Consider the following 20957-nt stretch of genomic DNA (forward strand, 5'->3'; position numbering starts at 1 on the left):
TGTCATAGCCGCCTTCCTTTCGGTGCTGGTGTAGCTGTTGGGTGCTCTAGTTCGCTACTGTAGGGAAAGGACAGAATGACCAGGATTCTATGAACGGAACGACTCTCGTCCCCAGCCTAGCACGGCGTCTCACTCCCCGATCCACCCCGGCAGACACATAACTCAGCAATGCCATCGTGTCCACTGCATAATTACGGCGCAGATCGACAGGCCCTCGCCGAGGCCGCATATGATACGCGAACGGGAGAATAATAACACTCGGCGCTCCGCTCCGTTCCTATTTCCGTCGGCATCCCTTAATTAACACCAAGACCGAGCTATTCCCCGCCCTGAGGAAGCGCTCTATTTCCAAGGACCAGCTTGCGAGATATTGTGACGCACTGGCAGTGCAGAAAACCGCACCGGAGTGGATATATGCCGGAAGCTTAATCGCCCACACACACTCTGGGCGCCCCCTAATTTCAGGCAACACTAAACTAGGATGGCCTACCGCCAGACCAACTTTGTGATTTCTGGTGATTAGGGTACAACTAAATGGTACGTCTAGATGATAGAGGATTCTCGGAGAGCTTCACTCCCAGGAGCCTATTTGCCTTGTATCCAGTATTGCCTTAGCCTTGGCGAGATCAGAGGAGCGGCCGTGGCTTGGGAACGTAGGAGGCGCTTTATGATCTAATTCGAAAAAGCTCTGCCAGGCCAACCCTCCGTTTTTACTGTTGGATGGAGATGATATGCAAACTTGTGAATGCCATCTGGAACGTCCATCCCCATCGGCCGGTGAATTTTCTGACTGCCCTCGTCTGAGGCAACTTCTACCGTCACGGTAGATGCGGAACGGTGTTCGACCCACTTTTTATGTCACAGCTCAACAGGACATAATGTGCATTCAGATCTACTCAGTAGGTACGAGGTGTGGGTACGAAGAGGTATGAGTAAAACAAAATCAAGATCTAAGCTTTCAAATAAAATACTCTTTTCGTAACCTAAGAATGTGTAGAATGCAAACTGGGAAAGGGCAAGAGAGGGCGCCAAGTCCGACTCAAAAAAACAAACAACTCCCATCGACGCCGATAACAACCTTTTTTAGGTGGGGAGATCGCAAAATGGTATCACGCAGGGGTTGAAAGTAGACGATATGCGATAACATACACAAACATGGGGGATGGGAAGCCAGAAAAAATGGGAAATCGAAGCGGTGTCAGGTGGTGGAAGACCCAGCTTTGATTGCAAGGGTTTGCCCTCTTAAAGAGAAATGTAGAAGAAAAAACGAGACGGCCATTCATCTAGGTCCAGGCGAGGGAGAAGAATGATGGGAACATACCTGGCGAAGCTCATTGTTGATTAAAAGAACAGTACCCACGGGCCGATACCGTTGCTGTGAAGGGTCAGGGTTAGTATGGAGAGGGGGAAATATGTCGTGAACGTGGGGAGATCGTATCGAAATAATCCCACCAGCGGGTTCCGAAGATCTGAGAGTATGTCGGGGCAGGTAGCCATCGTGGAAAACGGAGGCTGTGAGAACCGTGGTAAAATGAGGTCAAGGGGAAGGCAAGTTTTACGAAGGTCGGCGACGCTTGGTATCGGGAGACGTAGTGTCTTCAATTTCCCACTCTTCCTCCTCTTCACGGGATCGTTTGGTGGATGGGTTGTCATGAGTGCCGGAGTCAGTAAGAGGAGCATCTGTTTCACCCAGCTCAATAGCATCCGTGATCTCCAAAACAGGATAGTTGTCGTCATAATCGTCCTCATGATCGTCTCCGTCGACTGCGGCGCCTTCAAATCCCTCAAACTCTTGCTCCAAGTCTACGCTCTCGATTGGGTCGAGATCGTCCGGGCCATCTTTAGCAGGGGTCTGCATTACATCTTCAGCAATACCAAGCAAATCATCCTCGGGCTCAGGTGTTCGCTCTTGGTCTGCAAATTCCTCTTGGAGCACATGCTTCACGGTCGATTCCGACTGATCATTGGATTCCAGATCGAAATCATCTTGCAAGCCATCGACGGAACCATCCTCTTCAGGTACGGCACTATGTTCATCCGAAGTTTCTTCGGGATGATGAGTGGACGTCAGATCAACGGCATAGGTTTCATCCTCGGGTTCAGAGGCAGGTGCCTCATCGTCATCACCGAACTCATCTTCGGGCTCATTGTGCTCCTCCTGGCCATCAAATTCATCAGGGTTGGCAGCTTTATCATTTCCAAATTCATTACCCCCGGTAGCGATTTCATCCTGAGCGTTTCTTTCATGTTGATCCAAAGTATTGTCAACGGTATCAAAGGTATCAAGTGGTGGGTTCGGGATAGATTCGTTGGCTCCCATAGGATCCGAAATGGGTGCAATAGTGCCGGTCGATTCTGTCTTGTGAGCTTTGGAGTCATAATGCTCCTTGGATTGTTCTGCGTCATCCTGCACGCTTCCTTCCAGATGCTGAGTTTGCTCCTGGATTTGATACTCTACTCCTTGTCCCGCCTCAATGGCATTGGGCTCTGGCTCGGCTCGAGCATCATTGTCGAGAGCAACAGAGTCATGAAGCGACTCGGTATGTTCAGGCTGAGCATCTTTATCAACCACAGTGTTCTTCTCAGTGAGCGATTCTCCCACTGGCTGGTGTTCTCCATGGGATTCCTCTACTTCAGGAACAGACTGATGTGACTGAATTTCCTCGGTGGGCTGCTCCGGCCCCTGGCCATTTGAATCATCTTCCGCGTCGTCATACTCTGCCCACGGGTGAATCTGAGACAGCCCTTTCCCTTCTCTAGCCGCACTATCAAGATCGGCAAGCTCTGAGCTAACGGTCAATCTGCTGCTAAGGCTGAGATAAAAAGCCTCGGGTTCATCTGTGCCATCGTTATGGCAAAGTCGAAGATAGATGTCCAGAATCTGATGCAGGGTAATTTTGGATGTGTACGAAGAGTCCTAGATAGATACATTAGCATGAGGGTCAAATAGAGAACTTGAAAATGATGATGTTATTACCTCTGTTAATTGAATACCAAGCGAATCGATATCAATTACGAGGATCTCATTCTCGGCAACATTATCCAGGAGCACCTCGCGAAGAGAGCTGAACAACTTATCGAAATGATCATATGCCAAATCTTCGTCATGGAGAAAGAATGTCTCGGAGGAATCGCCTTCCATGGGAGGGAAGAGCGAGATCTCATTGTCCTGGTAGATCACCTTGATTGAGTGGAGAGACCCATCATCGTTGTCATGGCTCTGGCCTTCGGCTTCATACGATTCATGAGCGTCATCATGCTCAACGTGGCCTTCTTCGGTCTTACCATAAGAGGGCTCAACACTCTGACTGAGATCATCAGCTTGCTCATTGCTCTCTTCGTCATTTTGAGCAACGTTTTCCAATTTGGCTAGGTTTTCCTCGGGTATAGGTTGGGCATCTATGGCCTTTGATTCAACATTTTCGTTCGGTAAAGACTCCTCGAGCTGGCTACTCTCAGCTTCGTTCTGCTCCAAGGAAGAATGCTGGATGGTCGTCTGGGGGTCCTGGCTTGCCATCTCAACCGGCGGTATGGACTGTATCGTCTCCGCAGTGACATCGATATTCTGTAGGATCTGCTCAGGGGGTTGGTGTGAGGTCTCGCTCGATTCTAGGGGAGTGTTGCTGGACGGGGCCGTTTCGGCATCCTGAGTCGGTTGAACTTCAATTTGGATCGTTGGAAGAGGTTCTTCGATGCCTTCGACTTGATTGCCCTCCAACATTTCAGCTTCGTATGGCTCTTCGTCGTACTGCACATCGATGTCGTGATCATCGTCGGCGAAGTTGTCGGCATCAACCATCGAGCCTTCGGAAGGCTCATCGGCCATGTCCGCATCGTCATTTACCCCGTTGAGTACGGATGGCTGGGAAGTGTTAGGATATTCATCTGCCCCCATCATATCGCTGTCCATGTTGGAGACATGATCTTCCATCAGATCAATATCGATATCAAAGTCATCGGCGTGCCCTTGGTATGGAGAGGCCATTTCCATCGAGTCTTCGTTCACAGGGACCTCCATGGTGGGAGGAAATAGAGAGGAAGTTGTTGTCATGGCATAAAACGCGTCAACTGGTGAAGGTTACCGATATATGTTGCAAGGTTGGTGGTGGCGCGCCGGAAGTGTCGTGAGAGCACGATGAGAAAAGATCCAGAAAATGAGCCAGAGGGAAGTTATTTGGGGATATTATGGAAGAAAGGTATTAGAAAGGATCGAATTAAATGAGAAAAGAACGCCTCTTCGCGAAGAGGGCGCGAGTCGTTGAGTGTGGAAGGAAAATGTGAAGTCTGCCTGAAGACTGAAGACTAAGCGAAGGGGGGCGTGGCGTGCACGGGCCACGGCCAAAGAGAACAGAGTAGCTTGCCCGCCGGCGACTTGACCATCAACATCACGACAGGGGGTTCGAGGCTTGCAGAGACCACCCTCCTTGAACCAGACAATCCTTTTTCTTGAATAATACCTGAAGTCTTTGCTATTGACTGGATCGCCATGGTATTGTCAAATTTCCTCTCCCCTCCGGTGATTGTTATGAGGGAGCCAGGCAACTGACTGTTCATCCCACCCCCAGGTCGTCCTTGCAGCATCGATTTGCACTCGCGGAGGGAAAGCCGTCCTCTCGCGACAGTTTCGCGAAATTGCTCGGTCGCGCATTGAAGCTTTGCTTGCCTCATTCCCCAAGCTGGCTGATTCGGGTACTCAGCACACGACCGTCGAACAGGACAACGTGCGCTTCGTCTATCAGCCATTAGATGAATTGTACATTGTCTTGATTACCAACCGGCAATCAAATATCCTCCAAGATATCGACAGTCTGCACCTTTTCGCTCAAGTGACCACAAGTATTTGCAAGAGCCTGGACGAACGAGAGATCCTCCGCAATGCTTTTGAGTTACTGAGCGCATTCGACGAGTTGGTGACATTGGGCTACCGAGAGAACCTCTCCTTATCGCAGATCAAGACATTCTTGGAAATGGAGAGTCATGAAGAGCGTATCCAAGAGATCATCGAGCGAGTACGTTGCGAAATCGGTGTGTTTCAGTTGATCTCCAGGCTGACAGTCGTCTATAGAACAAAGAATTGGAGGCTAGTGAAGAGCGCAAGAGAAAGGCGAAACAATTGGAGATGCAGCGCAAGGAAGCTGCCCGCACAGGCCGTGGCGTTCCCTCACGGCCACCGTCCTACCCCGTCTACACACCTCCTGCCCGTCCGTCGGTGCCCGATACCTACGATTCTTATGAGGCCGAGAAGAAGAAGACGTTTGCTAAGTACGTTGCCTCTTACCTGAGTATTGAGGTTTCAAGCTGCTCTCAGGGAGTGTTCCGTTGCTGATGAATCGCGTCCTATCTAGGCCTCTCCCGACCCGCGGCAAGGGTATGCAGCTCGGCAAGAAATCTAAGGCCACGGACATTTACGAGAAGGTCCGGGGTGATCTGGGCCCCGAGGTTGAGGAATCCAGCCCCCTTGTCACCCCACAAGCTTCGACTCCAGTACAGGAGCCCACATCTGCGCGGGAGTCGCTCACTGCGGACCGCGAGCCCGTACATGTCACTGTTGCTGAGACGATCTCCGCTACTCTTACTCGAGAGGGTGCCTTGAAGTCATTCGAAGTCAAGGGTGACCTTCAGCTACGCATCACAGACCCGTCCTTCACCAAGTTGCGCCTCGATCTTCAGGCTGTTCCTACTCATGGTGCCCAATTCCGCACTCACCCCAATGTCGACAAAGCCCTCTTCACCAATGACTCTGTAATCCAACTCAAGGATACCTCTAAGCGCTTCCCTGCCAACAACTCGATCGGTGTCCTGCGGTGGCGTGTGGCCAGCTCGACTGACAACGCTGAGATTCTTCCCATCACTTTCACCGTCTGGGTTAATAAGGGGTCTGACTCGACTACTGTGACAGTCGAGTACGAGCTCACTGGCTCCGATAGTCTGCGCGACGTCGTTGTCACCATTCCCTATGGCGCAAACGAACCTGCGGTCTCCAGCTTCGATGCGGTGTATGAGGTCTCTGGCGATAGCCTTGACTGGAACCTCGGTGCTGTTGACGAGTCCAACGCCTCCGGTAGCTTCGAGTTCGAGTCTACCGGCGACGGTGATGAGAATGAGTTCTTCCCGATGAGCGTTCGCTTCACTAAGACCAAGCCGTTTGTCGATGTGGATGTTCTGAATGCGTCACTTCTAGAGATGGAAGGCGAGAGCACTGGCTTCTCCAAGGACATTCGCAGCGTTGCGGAGAACTACTTGATTGAGTGATTTGATGTTTGGATTGTATAGAGTCGAAAACTAATGACGTTCGGATCGTGGCTTTGTTCTCTGGCATTTCTTTCTTTTCCTCCATGTTGCTTCTAAGATCGTGTTATAAGCCTCCCTGTTTTCATTTTTTTTTCAGGCCATGACTTCCACCCATTCCAGGGGCGTGTCCTAGATTTTCAACCCAAAATTCATACTCCTGGTTTTACCAAAGCCTTAGCAGTGAGCCTTAATCCTCAATCGAAGTTGCGGCCCTCCGCGGCCCCCGTCTGCACAGCGCGGACTCTGGGCGTAATCATTCACGCGTAATCTACGACGTCAGTATTATGGACAACGGATACCCAGAGCGACTGTTGATGAGAGCAAAGTCAAAGGAAACTGGATCAAGATGCTTGCATGACATGACTCGAGGCTGCCGTCAAGCTTTCCGTACCTCGCTTCTCCACCATGGATCCTTGCACTTCGCTTTCCTTTTTGATCAAATCATACGTGGTTTATGTAGGCTCAACCGAGGGCACAACTAAAACTGCCGCCACCACTAGGAAAACGTCAGATTGACTTTATCCCTGGGGTCTAGGCCTTTTAGCGCGTCTGCCAATGTTAGTCATAGAGCACGTTCTTTATGCCCTTAAAGGGCCATCGCTCTCTACCTAGGTTTCTAGCCAATAGATTTCATATTTAAACCCAATATAAACCTAATTGATCTTTCAGTATTAACGTAAGAATATCGAAATGACTCAAAAGGGCCAATTCTTTGTGTTCCTATGTGGATTACTTATGCAGAAAGCATGGTGCTCTATGGAATTCAGATCTTTTTCCACACGAAGGCCAAACAGCTATGCCCCTCCCCCTTCGGAGTATAGAACCTGTCGGTTGTTAAAACCGATTGAATTACAAGCAAAACACTGGGTACTCTGGGGCCACGAACCAGTGGTTTGACCAATGCCTCGGAGTCCCCGCTCATAATCTGATGCAACGGCACCATCGTTGCTGGTTGATGGCAAACAAGCTAATTAATCAACCAAACATAACGTGTAATCTTCTCAGAAAAGACCTCAAAATCGCCTCAACCAACTTTGCGAGTCATTTGGGGCAAGGCCGCTTCTTTCAGTTTGCTTGAATATCCTCGGTGGCCAATGTGCAGACTGAGCGCTGCAGCAGAATGTTGGCATCGTCATTACCAAATATCGAGTATGCAATGACTTTAGATAGACTCTTGCGCTTTTCCAGACCCAGATAATCGTGATTGAATTGCCGGTACTGGCACGCAATGTTCCATCTGTTTCATAGGTCGAACCTTGCATCAAGATTTTATAACCCAATCTATGTCCTGAATCCTATACGCTTTTACCTGGAGACGTTGAATTTCTGTCAAAAAGAAAACACCTACTGAACTCTCGAGGTAAATAAGCCCCTAGAAGTTTGGGATAGTTGGATATCCTATTCAGTCATCTAATACATGGATATAATTTGAAGGCATATCTTCAACTATCACAAGCACCTGATTTTCATTATGAGCATCCATTTTCCGCCATGGACAAAGCAACAAAGCCTATTCAAGCTATCATGTGCTGATGCAGAGACATGCAGTCAGTTATCCAGTGTGGTATGTTTCATGTCCTCATTTGTTGCAGAATTTACATCTAATCGGACGTATATAGGATAACCCCTTGCCTTCTCTTCAAAAAGCCGAGTCAGAATTAGGTAGTAGGAAGATGGCTATTCCGCGCCTTGCTGAAGGTGCAGAATCCGCTTTCACATCTCCCGGCCGGTTCCACCGTCGACATGTTCGTCGAGCTTGTGAATCTTGCCGTCAAAGGAAGACAAAATGCACCGGTGATAAGTCCGGATGTCGCAATTGCCGTGAAGCTGGCATTATATGTTGTTATACGGATGGTAAACGAGAAAAGTCAAAACGGTTAGCAGTGACCGCTCCTTGATTGTCCTTTCGGTGACCAAATTTGACATATCTTCCCTTGCAACAGACAATTGGCCAGTCTATCGGCAAAAGTTCAAGCATACGAGGATGTAATCAAGAAGCTGAGCAACCGATTCGGTGTCTCAGATGAACAACTTGTCAATATTGCCTTGGCAGCGGTAAGGAAAGCTGTCCGTCCTAAATTCACAGTTTATTTCTGACACGCTTTCTTAGGAGTCGGCCTCCGAGTTATCATTGAATCCCGATGTAAATTCCTCTTTGGCCGAAAAGAAAAGTCACAGGCGCTCAGGATCGGAACCACCGTCTCAACCCTCGTCTGTCGCCACTGTGAACCAAGTCGACCACACAGAGGAAGATTTCAATAGAGATGAAATTGCACGTGCGACCGGGTACATTGGGAAGAGTTCAGAGATTGCTTGGCTGCAAAGGCTGAGCAAAGAGGTGAACCAAAAATGTGATGACTGGTCTTCAAATCTGTCAAATGCGGACGAAGATCATGGCCTTCCATCCCCTACCTTGACTCCGCAGCCTGAGGATACCAGTAATCTACTAGTGGCGTCTTCTAACTACTATGTTGATGATCTGGATGTTCCTACCACAGAGCAGGTCGATGCATATGGAGTACCCTCGCGCGAAACAGCAACAAAGCTACTCAATGCTTATCTCACTTCTGTGCATCCATCCTTTCCAATTATTGGTATCTCGACATTCGTCTCGCAATTCCAGGTCTTCTTCAGTCAACCCTCCCTGAAGCCAGGAAACAAATGGCTCGCCATACTCAACCTAATCTTTGCCATTGCATCTAAATACGGACAGCTGACCAGCGCAGATTGTAAGGAAGATGAGAATACCCATCAGCTGTATTTTTCACGGGCCAGAGCTCTCAGCTTAGAGGATCAGCTCTTCCATCATCCGGATCTACAACAGCTTCAAGTTGAAGGACTTGCGTGTTTCTATATGCTTGCATCTGGACATGTCAACCGGTATTTTTACACCAGTGATCTCCGAAGTACCCGTTAGACAGATATATACTGACAACTCATGCTGACCAGAGCTTGGAAACTGTGTGGAAGTGCTGTTCGAGGGGCATTGGCCCTGGGACTACATCTTCGCAATGTCGGGGAATGCACTTCAGACACTTCGAAGGAGATCCGGTACCGTGTGTGGTGGTCGCTTTACACCACCGAACATCTCCTCACTGTTATAACCGGCCGGCCGTCTTGTATCATCGATAGCTCCTGTACAACACCACTCCCTGTTCCATTCGATGAAAGCGATTTTCAGAAGAAGGAAGTGGCACAGATAATCAGCACTTCCAGACGCGGAACATCCAGTCCTCTGGATCAGGTCCCAGTTGGTGGTAATTCTACGAGTCTTGATTCATCCACAGAGCCTGATAATAACGACATCTCCGTGGAATGCGATTCAAAGATTAGCCAGGCAGAATACTTGAAGAGCCTACCGCCATGCATGTCGCTGTACTTTCTGCAACTGACATCCATGGCAACTATCGCCAAACGGATGACTATCAAGCTGTATAGTCCCGAATCACTACAGTCACCATGGGCCAGTACTGAGTTCGCTATCCAAAGCCTCATGCTCGAGATTGACTCGTGGTTCATGAACTTGCCGTCCGCCTATGATTTCACGTCAACACAGACATCCCAATGCCCTCTGGGTCAGCGGATGGGCCTCGCATTTTTCTTCTATAGTACTAAAATAGGCATTACTCGTCCATGTCTCTGTCGACTTGATCCATCGGCACTTGAGGATGACAAAACACATGAATTCTGCAGCAAGACTGGAGCAGAGTGCGTCGAATCTGCGTGCCACATGTTGACACTATTCCCGGACAATCCAGATGCAGCGCTACTGAACCGGATCTCTCCGTGGTGGTGCTCTCTCCACTACCTCATGCAAGCGACGACAGTACTCTTACTTGAGCTTTCGTTCCATTCTCAGCATGTTCCTGAAAAAGCGAATATGGTTTCTAAGGCTGCCAGGAAGGCTCTCGACTGGTTGCTGACACTCTCCAAGGCAAGCATGGCATCAGAGAGGGCACATAAACTTTGCGATGGATTCTTGCGTCAACTGGCCCCCCATGTGGGGATTGACGTTAATGAGCTCTCTAATAACGAGGAATCATCTACAGCATCTCTCTTTGACGGTGCTGATACGGTCAATTCTGCTACGATGGGGGATGATCTGACGGTGGATGATATATCATTCGATCCTTCAGCGGTTTTGCCGACCGACTCTCCGGCTGTGGTTGACACCATTGCTGCAGATATGGACTCTATCACAGGGTCTCCGCTGAAGCAATCCGGAAGTCCTCTTGAGTTGTCCATGTCAGGTGATCTTGATCCTCCCGACCTACTGGATTCTTTCATGAAACCAGATAAATCACTGTCTGGGAAGAGCTCTTATGATGAATATTTTCCATGTGATCCAGCAACCGGTCAGATTACTGGATCCTTCTTCCCATCAGGACCGAATTTAGATCTTGACATGGGTTACTTCTGGGGTGACCCTGTATGCTGAACATTCTGATTCTGGCTCTTTAATCGACGCAGAAAAAGAATTGATACAAAGGAGAAAATTGAAAGAAGGAAAGAATGGGTTCAAAATGGTACATTATGCTATGAAATGGATTGAATGGTTTCAGAAATTGTCATGCTATGGAACTCCTGCTGCTTCTTTCTGCCTCTTCCATGCTTCAAAATGTAAAATCAGAGGGCAAGCAAAAAGTTCGTGTTTATTATGAGACTACCTTGAATGGAGATTGTTTACTTACAACAGCTCATTCTTCATTCTTGCATTTGATATTCTGGCTCATACTGCTTGTCAGACTGCTCGAAATTTTTCCCAATCTATAAGTGTTTTCATACTATACAGGATATATACAAATATTTGGCAATCTGCCATAGAACAAAGATATGTCCCTGACGGCCAAAACAACGATCACTCATCCGTAATTTAGACAAGGTTATATCCAGGAGTTGGAAAACCAGAACGTGTATCAAGGAACTGAGATCTTTCCTTGGATCGATACCAGGGCCCAGAACGGTCGGTTCATTCCCCCTCCCAAAGGTGTCCATAATCGCCGGCTTGGTATTTGGGAAAGCGGAATAAAAGTTCATCCTGGACAAAATTTGGCTATGACGCGGCATGCCATCACATTATAGGGACAACCTGAGAAGCCGGATAAGAGGAACTATTATGACTCCCAGTTTCGCTTCTTGGCTGTAAATAATAACCACGCATCTTCTTCCTGGGTGAATTGCCGAGCGGGAGAAGCGGCTTGAGATGGGAACTGTACAGCCGTGATTTTGGCAAATCGAATATCAACCTTATGGTCTGCTTGGCTGTTCCGATTCGACCAGGCGATAGACGGACGCAAAGATACATTTTCCCATTCATGGAGGTTCACCCCAAGAAGGCCACGACTATCCAGGATAAATCTCTCAATCCCATCCAGCACAGGAAGTAAGCGACGTCTCACGCCACAACCCTGGTGGTTAAGATCGATCTGGTAATCTGGATACTGCTTTAGAGATGCAACAAGGGCGGTGATATCCGATGCTGGGCCAGATATAGATCGACCCTTTTCATCTTCTTCATCTTCATCACTACTCAAGCCAAAGTCTGGATCAATCAATGTTGATCCGATGAATATAGTCTTTGCGCGCAATGCAAAGAAACGCGTCATTTGTCCCAAGTGGAATAGGTCGCATTGGCTGGCATTCCCAAACCCTCCCCGGCATTGAAAATGGCGGTGTTGGTGTGATGTAATAAATGCTACGCCGAGGGATGGAGGTTTGGTTTCTTTTGGCTCATCAATTTCTTCGAGTGCTCCGTAAGCGCGAAGAAAGTATGCCTGAAGGTCGGTAATGGTGTTCAAAACACACTGTCGCCTGAAGTAGATCTCCTCTGAAAGATTATGGATAACGTTACTCACGTTGTACTCTCGCGTTCTTATTCAAGAATGTGAGCCACGTACCTTCTAATCCATGCGGCAGGTATTGCCAACGAAAATATGGACTGGTCGGCACATTCGTTCCATCAGTCCAATACTTAGATCCAATAACCACTAGCGTATGTGTCATGATCTTTGTGATATGGTATTCTCCCAGAAATTCTGCCACAACGAGAGTTTGACGAATACGATCTTCGCTTGCTTTCAAAATGGTCGGACTAAATTTGCCCAGCTGAGGTTTACTCCTGCCAAACATATAACCAACTTTTTTGAGTGTTTCACGTATGAAATGAGGGGAATTGTACAGGTCCGCGACTTCTATTAGTCTCGATATGAGAGATGGAGACTGCGTTTTCAGATTTCGAAGGAAGAGTCTCCTCCAATCAAACTCCTTCAGCTCATCAAAATCAAAGAAATCCACGGAATCCAGGCACAGGATTTGCAGAAATAGCTCCAGGGCATCTGTACCGCACATTTCGGTGAATTGGCTTGCTGGCATCACCACTATTGGCAGAGCATCCTGCGTGGACGGCTCTTTCTTCACCTGCGCAAGAAACCTCCCTTCGGAAAACTTGTTGGGGTCCATCAAGGCTCGGAAGTAGGGACTGTTGCGCATCAGGAGATTACTTTCCACTTTCCAATGACAACTCTCTGTTGACGATGGGTTAGTGTATTTAAGAATCACATCTCCCTCGGTTGAGACGACTATTGGCGCCTTTGGACTGCTATTTCGGAAGTGATTGGGGTCTTTTGTGGATAAAAGCAGCCCTGTAGTTGGCGCATTTGTCAATGAATGTCTGCGAGCATGTCTAATAATGCCTGGTCTTGCCAGAGGAGGGTAGTCCGAGCCCATTATCACTCTTCAGCACGCTCGTTTTAACTCCGTGGGCAAGATTATGCGGCTATATGCCAACGTCCCTAACCAAGGAACATGGATTAAGACCGGAGCATAGAGATGTCCCTAAATTCTCTCTGTCTCTCTGACTAGATTGGTCCGTTTTGATATTGGAAGTTTGTTCTTGTCGTACTGGGGGAGTTATGGTGCTTCGATTGCGTTTGGATGAATAATCATTGCAATCATGCACCACAGGCAATGAAGAATGGAAGGCATGCAGTGATGAGAAAGACACTTTGAAACGGAAAGATCTTGAAATTAGTATGCTGGTTCTTGACAATTGAGAAAGTCGTCAGCGGGCAGCACCCGCTCTAACAAGCTCCGCGATGGCCAATTGTGACTAATCAATGGCACGTGGGTAGTTTGTTGCCTAAATTATATGGCACAAGACCTTGTGATCCTATGAGCCGGTTTGTACGGACTAGATTGGAAGTTATCTTGTCAGTAAACGTCGAACTGAGCTTTTTTTCTATTTACTCTCGAAGTAATACCTGAGAATGTTTGATATGTACATGGTTTTGTGGGTCACAAGTCTGGCTGTAAGGAGGCGACATATCGTCATCCAAATGCTTTCAAAGTTATGGGTATGATAAAAGTGACATTTGCGCCAGAAGAACCACAGGTCTAAATCAAGGGGAATCTATAAGCATATGGCATACTTTTTATATATATATCATGCAATGGATCCATGGTCGATATGAGTTTTGATCATTGTCATGAGCATCCACGTCGTTGGCAGAGAACAGAAACAAAAACAGGGGCTCAATCACAAGACCACGATCGGAACATGCAGTATAGTAGGCCCTAATGACATTTGCAGGTCATTTTCGTGGTTTGCGTTCTCTTTGCGGTTTGCGTCACGCATCTTTAGCGCCTGGCTGACAATGTATCGCAACTTAGTGACGCTTGCCGGAGTTTCATCGAGTGACGAATTCCCTTCCATGCTGCGTAGAGGATCTGATTCATATTTAACAGATATTTCAGGAGGAATGAGAGAGAATAAGCAGAATGAAAGTTTCTTCTCCAGATAAGGTGATGATTCGAGGAGGTTTTGGCCCTTGTGTGGCGTCCCATAGCCATCTTGTAAAGCCAGTTCAAATAAATAATTTCCACAATAATTAGTGAAAAACGGCTCACTGGTTAGAAGACCAACCACAAAATCATGATTCGCACATGCTGCCATGATTGTGCTTTGCCGGAACTCGAATGTAAAGGCAGTTTCGATGGCGCTTGGTAGGCAGATACTTAACCCCCTAGACAGCAAAGGAGGAGCTGGGATCCCATCCTCGGGTTGGATATGCGGCTCTGGGGTGGTGGACTCGGTTACTGAAATAGTTGATGACTTTCGCAAGGCGTAGCCAAGATTATTGGAGCTGAACTCATGCCAACCATTGGCAGTGGGCGGTGACATGGCAGCTTCCACTTCCTCAGGAAGGCTGCCGCCATTCGCTACCGAGATCTCGGTTTCAATGGTCTTCGCGGTTGTTGCGACAGCCTCGCGCGCGGCTTTCCGAAGGGTAGGGATCAACAAGTCCTTCTCCTGTTCCTCCAATGCGACCCCAGGAGCCCATGAAGTTGCTAAATTCGCCCATCGTGCCACCTTGACTGGCCCATTCGTATATTTCACCTTGACCATGTCGGCTAGAGTTTTTCGTGTCTCCCAATCGGCGGACGATCGACCCATAAAGTTGACGGTAGAATTAAGGGCTCGGCTCCCTTCCCAGAGAATGAACCCATACTTTTTCGCATAGTATATCAATTGCTCGATGGTATCGTCGGACCAGTCATCAATGGTCTCCGCTTGCAGCTGAAATACCGCAATGTGAGGACCAACTTCCGCAGCGAGTTGCAGGAGGGTCGCGGAGTCGGTGACATTGTGTGAGGGCAGCACGCAAACAGGTTGGCCGAATGGAAGACCCTTCTTGACTGATGCCAGATTCTCGATATACTCCAAGATTGGGGTTTTCGGGACGCGATCAGAGTCTGCCATCGTTGAGCCGGTGGTGCAGGGAGTCGTGTGGAAGAATGGATAAGGGGAAGGGGAAGATGTGGAGAGACTGGCGTCGTTCTTTAATGATCAAGCTGGCAGCCCCAGCGGGGCTTCAATAATTTTCTCCACTCGGGGGGAGACGCTAGTGCGATGCATAAACCCTGACACTTTTTCAATGCCCGAAGAATTCCTTAAAAATTCCTTAAGAGTACCTTAAGAATGTCTCTGCAATTCTGTCCCAAAGATCCCTTTCAGAGCCTTTTCGGAAAACGGGGCATGCTGCGTTGTTGATGCGTGCATTGTTGCGTTGTGGGGAGCTGGCAAAGGATGCGATCGGAAGAACCGCCGAGCGCTTGCCTGTTTTGCTCGGCCTATTGGGCCTACTAGGCCCGCCGTTGGGTCTCTTTAGCTTCTTCTCCCTCCCGCCGAAGGATCTAGACAATAGGGTGAGAATCCCGATGAACAGTCGGCACTAGCGGGATTCGGCCTCGTCAGCGCCTATCCAGTGTGGTATGGAATAAGATTTTCTGGTTTGGGGGGCTATCTGCATTCTGGGATGAGAGGGGCGGTCCCACAGCAGCTTCGGATTATCGAACGGATCGTCCCGCTGGGCAGGACATATAGAACAGTCAAGTGGTGTGTATCTCAGTGTAGAGGCAGCACCAAAATGCGAGGTCACCAGTTAAATAACCAAAGCGCCGGGTCTGTTGGGCTGCAAATCATCAACGGTTGTGGTTTCGACAAACTTGGGTAAACAGGGCCAAAGCCGTTGCCCATCGAGCCGCACGTGACGGCCTCCCAGTGCTTGGTGATCCACCGAAGTTGGCAAGACCATTCGTCCCGGCAGGATACGCAGTATGAAGGCTGACGGGTCCGTCTGGGCATCTGCGGCGCAACGTATACAACAAATGGCACCTCGATGGAACTGGCAGCAAAGGGTTGAGTATGCAGGATAACTGATGGAGCGCCTGTTTTGTTTCCCTAGAGAGAGCCCCGATGTTGATTGACAGATCGAGACTAGTTATTAGTAGTTATTTGAGAAATGCCGGGACAGGGTCTTAGATTATCGCATTCCGTCAAGGTCAAGGCTTTGGTGATATCGAACCGCGAAAGATGTTTGCCCCTGCGCCACTGGCGCGCCAAGCTTTCATCAAGTAGCCAGGTTCACTAGGGGGAGGTCAAATTGGGGGCCACGCTAACTAACTGAATGAGGCCAGGAGCTTGGGCGAGTCACCCGCTCTTGACTTTGTCTGTGTGGTCCATAGACTCTCTAGTCTGCGTAGATAAAGTAACAAACCCGATCTACATAGAGGTCTGTGGATCGAGAGGCAATCAGAAGAAAGGGAGATGCCAATGTCCGAGGAAGACCCGGGTTGCAAACCGGCCAACTAGAACAGATCCCCGTTTCCATGGATAAATCTCATGTTGGCCCCGATCAGGACATGATCAATCCAGGCTAGACATGAGTCTCGAGCAGAAAACCACTCCAAAAATCGAGGGGTCCGAAAGCTAATGGACAGCATTCTTTACTCCTCTCAATTTCATCAACAGCCCGAGTAACTCTCAAACCGCCCCAACTACATCCAATTAACCACGACGCTCTCGCAGTTTCTAGGCCGATTAGATAAGATTATCGAATTATGGTGCTCCACGTTCAGGGACTTTCACTTAGCCAAGGGCTTCCATTTTAACGGTTTATCACTGTCTGATCGATGTCAAGCCTCATCTTATGGCCTGATTTCTCTCGTAATCAATCAGGAGACCTTCCAATAAATTGCCTGACCTGAATTTTCTCGGAGTTGTGTTCCTGAAATTCTGCCCGTTTTTGCCGGGGCGGAAACCCCAACTGTCACGCCACGCCCTCCCCTGAATCCCTCAATAATTTATTACCGCGTACCTCCGGCGCATGCATCCTGTCGCAGCCAACCCTCACTCACCTACACTTCCCTACGCATCAGCCTCGCGAAATTATACGATCTGCGCTGTATTGCACTCATCGTGTTGTTTTGCCTTTTTCTCGTGAATCCGATCCTTCGAAACTCGCCAAAATGCCGGGACGGGTCCTGCCCACCTTTACACCCGCCGAGGTCGAGTCGCATAACAACGCCAAATCATGTTATATCACCATCGGTCGCAACGTGTACGATGTTACCGAGTTTGTGGAGGATCATCCCGGTGGCGGCGACTTGATTTTGGACCATGCAGGAAAGGATGTGGCGGAAATCATGAAGGATGAAATTTCTCATGAGCACTCCGAGGCTGCTTATGAGATTCTCATGGAATATCATGTTGGCTTTGTCTCCTCAGATGCCTCCGGCAAGGCGAAATCATCTGGTGTCGACGCCACTGAGACCGGATCCTCTCCAGTTTACCAGAGCACCGGAATGTCGCGGGAGGAGGATTTGTCCGTTGACACGGATTACAATCAGGACTTCAAAACCCACAAGTTTCTGGACCTCAACAAGCCACTTTTCCCTCAGCTTTGGTACAGTAATTTCTCCAAGGAGTTCTACCTGGAGCAGATTCACCGACCCCGCCATTACAAGGGCGGCGCCTCTGCGCCTCTCTTTGGCAACTTCCTCGAGCCTCTCAGTAAGACTGCATGGTATGTGGTGCCTATCATGTGGCTCCCACTGGTTGCATACGGCACGATGGTCGGCGCTGGAGGCCTGGGAGATAACTCTGCTGCGGCCGCGTACTGGATCGGCGGTGTCTGTCTCTGGACTCTGATTGAGTATCTCATGCATCGCTTCCTGTTCCACGTTGACAAGTAGGTGTTTTCCCTTTGTGATGTCTATCAACTTGATCCGATCGATGCTAACAGATACTTCTGCTAGGTGGCTTCCGGACAATCGAGTTGGCTTGACGCTTCACTTTTTGCTTCATGGTATTCATCACTACCTTCCCATGGATCGTTACCGACTTGTTATGCCCCCGACGCTTTTCGTGGTCCTGGCCGCACCATTCTGGAAGCTGGCCCACGCTGTCTTTTTCTACAACTGGTTTGCAGCTGTTTTGGTCTTCTGTGGAGGTGTCTTTGGCTATACTTGCTATGATTTGACCCACTATTTCCTCCACCACCGCAAGTAAGTTCCCCTGCCTGCACCCACCAGTTCCTGCAATAGTCGTTCTAATATCCACGCTTAGCCTTCCTTTGTACTACAAGGAGCTCAAGAAATACCACCTTCAACATCACTATGCGGATTTTGAGAACGGATTTGGCGTCACTAGCCGATTCTGGGATCGCGTTTTTGGCACTGAGCTGGAGACACCATCTCCTAAGGGTGCCAAAGCCCAGTGAAACGCCCAGAACCATCCACCTCTTTGGAAACAAAAGCTTCCACATTGGTGGCTGTTTGTCATGAAATCACGCCGAGGTCTTGCTTTGAGGACGAGAGTGCCGTCTCAAGCTTGTACATGTTTGCCTCCATGCTGGCAATTACGGAGTTTCGGATATCTTTTTATGCCCTGATTCATGTATAGGTGACTTCCCATGGCTATGTATGGCAAGGCCATCGGGAGGTCAATTAATTTATTCTTCTTCAAACATCACTTATCAGTGTACATGGCCTCTTAATCATAATGAACAAAACATCCAATCTTAACATTGAATCCCTCAAAAATAGTGATTTCACTTGGCCCTTAAAATTGGGCCTCTCAAAAACTCTAGATGGTTCAAGCTGGGTTTTCACAGCGTGGCAAATTATCCTGCCTGAGGCTAGAAAAACCTATATATCACGTGGTCGACCCAGAACCTCACATCAATGCATCTGTCCAGAACATGTCGATTCTCCTCATCTTCCAGCCGATCTGACGACAGTGGATCTTTACCGACATCTCAATCATTGTATTCTCTCTTTCTTCCCAATCTGAAAGTTTTCTTTTGAAAGAAGGGTTCGGTATCCGGATTTGGCTTGTCTTTCGCATTCTGACCGCATCTCAAGTGGTTTAACCCTCTTCCCAGAGTACCACTTAAACCACGACCAGCGACATAAGCTATCATTCAAGATGTCAGGACTTGACGTAGAGGCTCTTCTGGAGTCTACGGCTGCCCCTGCCGAAGCACCCCCCAAGTCAGAGGATCGTGATGATCGTTCTCGAGCCGACCCTTCTGACCGACACGACCGTGATCGTTCCCGCGACAGACGGCGACGCCGGGATCGGAGCCGAGACCGTCACCGAGACGCTGAAGGCGATGAGGACATGAAAAGCCCACGGAGCGAACATGGCAGTGCTAACGGAAGCCATAGAAGCCGGAAGAGAAGCCGGAGTCGTGAGAGTGATCGCCGTCGCGCCCGTCGCGATCGCGATGATTACCGCTCTAGTGGCGATTTTTACCGCGGTGGAGGACGTGCTCGCAGTCGCTCGCACTCTCCTGTCGACGATCGCCACTACCGCCCCTCTCGCAGAGATCGTGATTATGACAGACGTCCTCGCCGCAGCGATCGTGAAGCCCGCCGCCGCAGCCCAGGCGGTCGCAGCTCCAGCAAGTCCCCGGAGCTTAATGAAGATGAGCGCGATAAACGGACTATCTTTGTGCAACAACTTGCCGCGCGCCTGAGAACTAAGGAGTTAATGGCCTTCTTCGAAAAGGTGGGCCCCGTGAAGGAAGCTCAGATTGTTAAGGATCGGGTTAGTGGACGATCCAAAGGGTACGTGTCTCGTCCTGATATTCAAACCCCTTCTTCGGTCCCTTTTTTGAATTCTCATCTAACGTACGTATCATAGTGTCGGCTACGTCGAATTCAAGAGCGAGGAGTCCGTGCCCGCCGCTATTCAGCTCACCGGCCAAAAACTTCTAGGCATTCCAATCATCGCTCAATTGACCGAGGCGGAGAAGAACCGCCAGGCCCGTAACCCTGAAGCCAGCTCTGGCCCCGCACACTCCGCACCGTTTCACAGACTTTATGTGGGTAACGTTCATTTCAGCATCACTGAAAATGACCTCCAGAATGTCTTCGAACCGTTTGGCGAACTCGAGTTCGTGCAATTGCAAAAGGATGAAACCGGACGGAGCAAAGGCTATGCATTTGTGCAGTAAGATCATCCCTTCGTTACCTTTGCGGCCCATGACATTCAAAACTGACACAAAATCTAGGTTCCGAGACCCTAATCAAGCCCGCGAGGCTTTGGAGAAAATGAATGGATTTGATCTCGCTGGTCGGGCCATTCGTGTGGGCCTTGGCAATGATAAGTTCACCCCCGATTCGAATGCGAGTCGTCTGCAGGGCCCGTCTGCGAACCAACCAAATTTCCAGGGCTCCTCATTTTCCGGTCACGGAGGCCGTGGTGTTCAAGCTGGTGGCTCGAACAATTTCGATCGTGCAGGTGGACGTGAGAATGAAAAGGGCACTGGTGCTAGTGCCCTCGACGATACAGATGTGGCTGGTGTGAACTTCAACAATTACAGTAGAGACGCGTTGATGAGGAAACTTGCACGAACAGATGAACCTGAGCCCTCTGCCGACGAACAGCAGAAGCCGCTCCGACCCAAGACTGAGACCAAACCGCTGCCTGTCAATGTGAATATGGCAAGTCGGTGCGTCATGCTTCGCAACATGTTTGATCCTTCCGAGTAAGCTACACTCCGTCATGGCCCCTTCTCGCCTTTATTATACCTTTAAAACTAACAAAGGAAACAGGGAATCTGGTGAAGCTTGGATTAAAGAGATGGAGGATGATGTCCGCTCCGAGTGTGAAGAAAAATATGGCCGTGTTGTTCACATCTCGCTAGATCCGAACTCTCAAGGCGACATCTACCTGAAGTTCGAACGCGTCCAAGGAGGCGAGAACGCCATCAAGGGCCTTAACGGCCGTTTCTTTGGCGGCAAGCAGATCACCGCCCAGCCCGTCGTTGATGCCGTCTATAGTAGTCTCTTCTCGCGCACGAAGGCTATTTAACTACGCC

The 20957-nt window shown here is 49.1% G+C and overlaps 7 protein-coding genes across 7 annotated transcripts; 4 read left to right on the plus strand and 3 right to left on the minus strand.

Moving 5' to 3' along the window:
* Nucleotides 1–1555: 1555 nt before the first annotated feature.
* On the minus strand, nt 1556–4018 carry N7462_005985 (uncharacterized protein; the record flags this gene model as incomplete). Its single annotated transcript, XM_057077703.1, has 2 exons — nt 1556–2917; nt 2978–4018. The coding sequence occupies 2 exons, from the start codon at nt 4016–4018 to the stop codon at nt 1556–1558; spliced, it is 2403 nt and encodes an 800-aa protein (XP_056933283.1).
* Nucleotides 4019–4486: 468 nt separating this feature from the next.
* On the plus strand, nt 4487–6252 carry N7462_005986 (coatomer subunit delta; the record flags this gene model as incomplete). The annotated part of the gene is made up of 4 exons (XM_057077704.1): nt 4487–4489; nt 4566–5009; nt 5066–5262; nt 5346–6252. 4 exons carry the CDS (start codon nt 4487–4489, stop codon nt 6250–6252), a joined length of 1551 nt encoding a protein of 516 aa, XP_056933284.1.
* Nucleotides 6253–7747: 1495 nt separating this feature from the next.
* N7462_005987 (CeGAL family transcription factor) lies at nt 7748–10729 on the plus strand (the record flags this gene model as incomplete). The annotated part of the gene is made up of 5 exons (XM_057077705.1): nt 7748–7855; nt 7911–8167; nt 8235–8346; nt 8402–9171; nt 9241–10729. Coding segments are annotated over 5 exons (2736 nt in total), but the record flags the coding sequence as incomplete, so codon positions are not given.
* A 676-nt stretch (nt 10730–11405) lies between these two features.
* On the minus strand, nt 11406–13017 carry N7462_005988 (uncharacterized protein; the record flags this gene model as incomplete). The annotated part of the gene is made up of 2 exons (XM_057077706.1): nt 11406–12118; nt 12189–13017. The coding sequence occupies 2 exons, from the start codon at nt 13015–13017 to the stop codon at nt 11406–11408; spliced, it is 1542 nt and encodes a 513-aa protein (XP_056933286.1).
* Nucleotides 13018–13825: 808 nt separating this feature from the next.
* N7462_005989 (uncharacterized protein) lies at nt 13826–15049 on the minus strand (the record flags this gene model as incomplete). The annotated part of the gene is made up of 1 exon (XM_057077707.1): nt 13826–15049. One exon carries the CDS (start codon nt 15047–15049, stop codon nt 13826–13828), a length of 1224 nt encoding a protein of 407 aa, XP_056933287.1.
* Nucleotides 15050–17097: 2048 nt separating this feature from the next.
* On the plus strand, nt 17098–18350 carry N7462_005990 (fatty acid alpha-hydroxylase; the record flags this gene model as incomplete). Its single annotated transcript, XM_057077708.1, has 3 exons — nt 17098–17819; nt 17887–18135; nt 18197–18350. 3 exons carry the CDS (start codon nt 17098–17100, stop codon nt 18348–18350), a joined length of 1125 nt encoding a protein of 374 aa, XP_056933288.1.
* A 707-nt stretch (nt 18351–19057) lies between these two features.
* N7462_005991 (putative RNA splicing factor (Pad-1)) lies at nt 19058–20950 on the plus strand (the record flags this gene model as incomplete). Its single annotated transcript, XM_057077709.1, has 4 exons — nt 19058–19701; nt 19778–20086; nt 20148–20624; nt 20692–20950. The coding sequence occupies 4 exons, from the start codon at nt 19058–19060 to the stop codon at nt 20948–20950; spliced, it is 1689 nt and encodes a 562-aa protein (XP_056933289.1).
* Between the last annotated feature and the right edge of the window lie 7 nt (nt 20951–20957).

This window comes from Penicillium macrosclerotiorum (assembly GCF_028827735.1).
Source record: "Penicillium macrosclerotiorum strain IBT 26536 chromosome Unknown utg000006l_segment0_segment0, whole genome shotgun sequence".
NCBI lineage: Eukaryota > Fungi > Ascomycota > Eurotiomycetes > Eurotiales > Aspergillaceae > Penicillium > Penicillium macrosclerotiorum.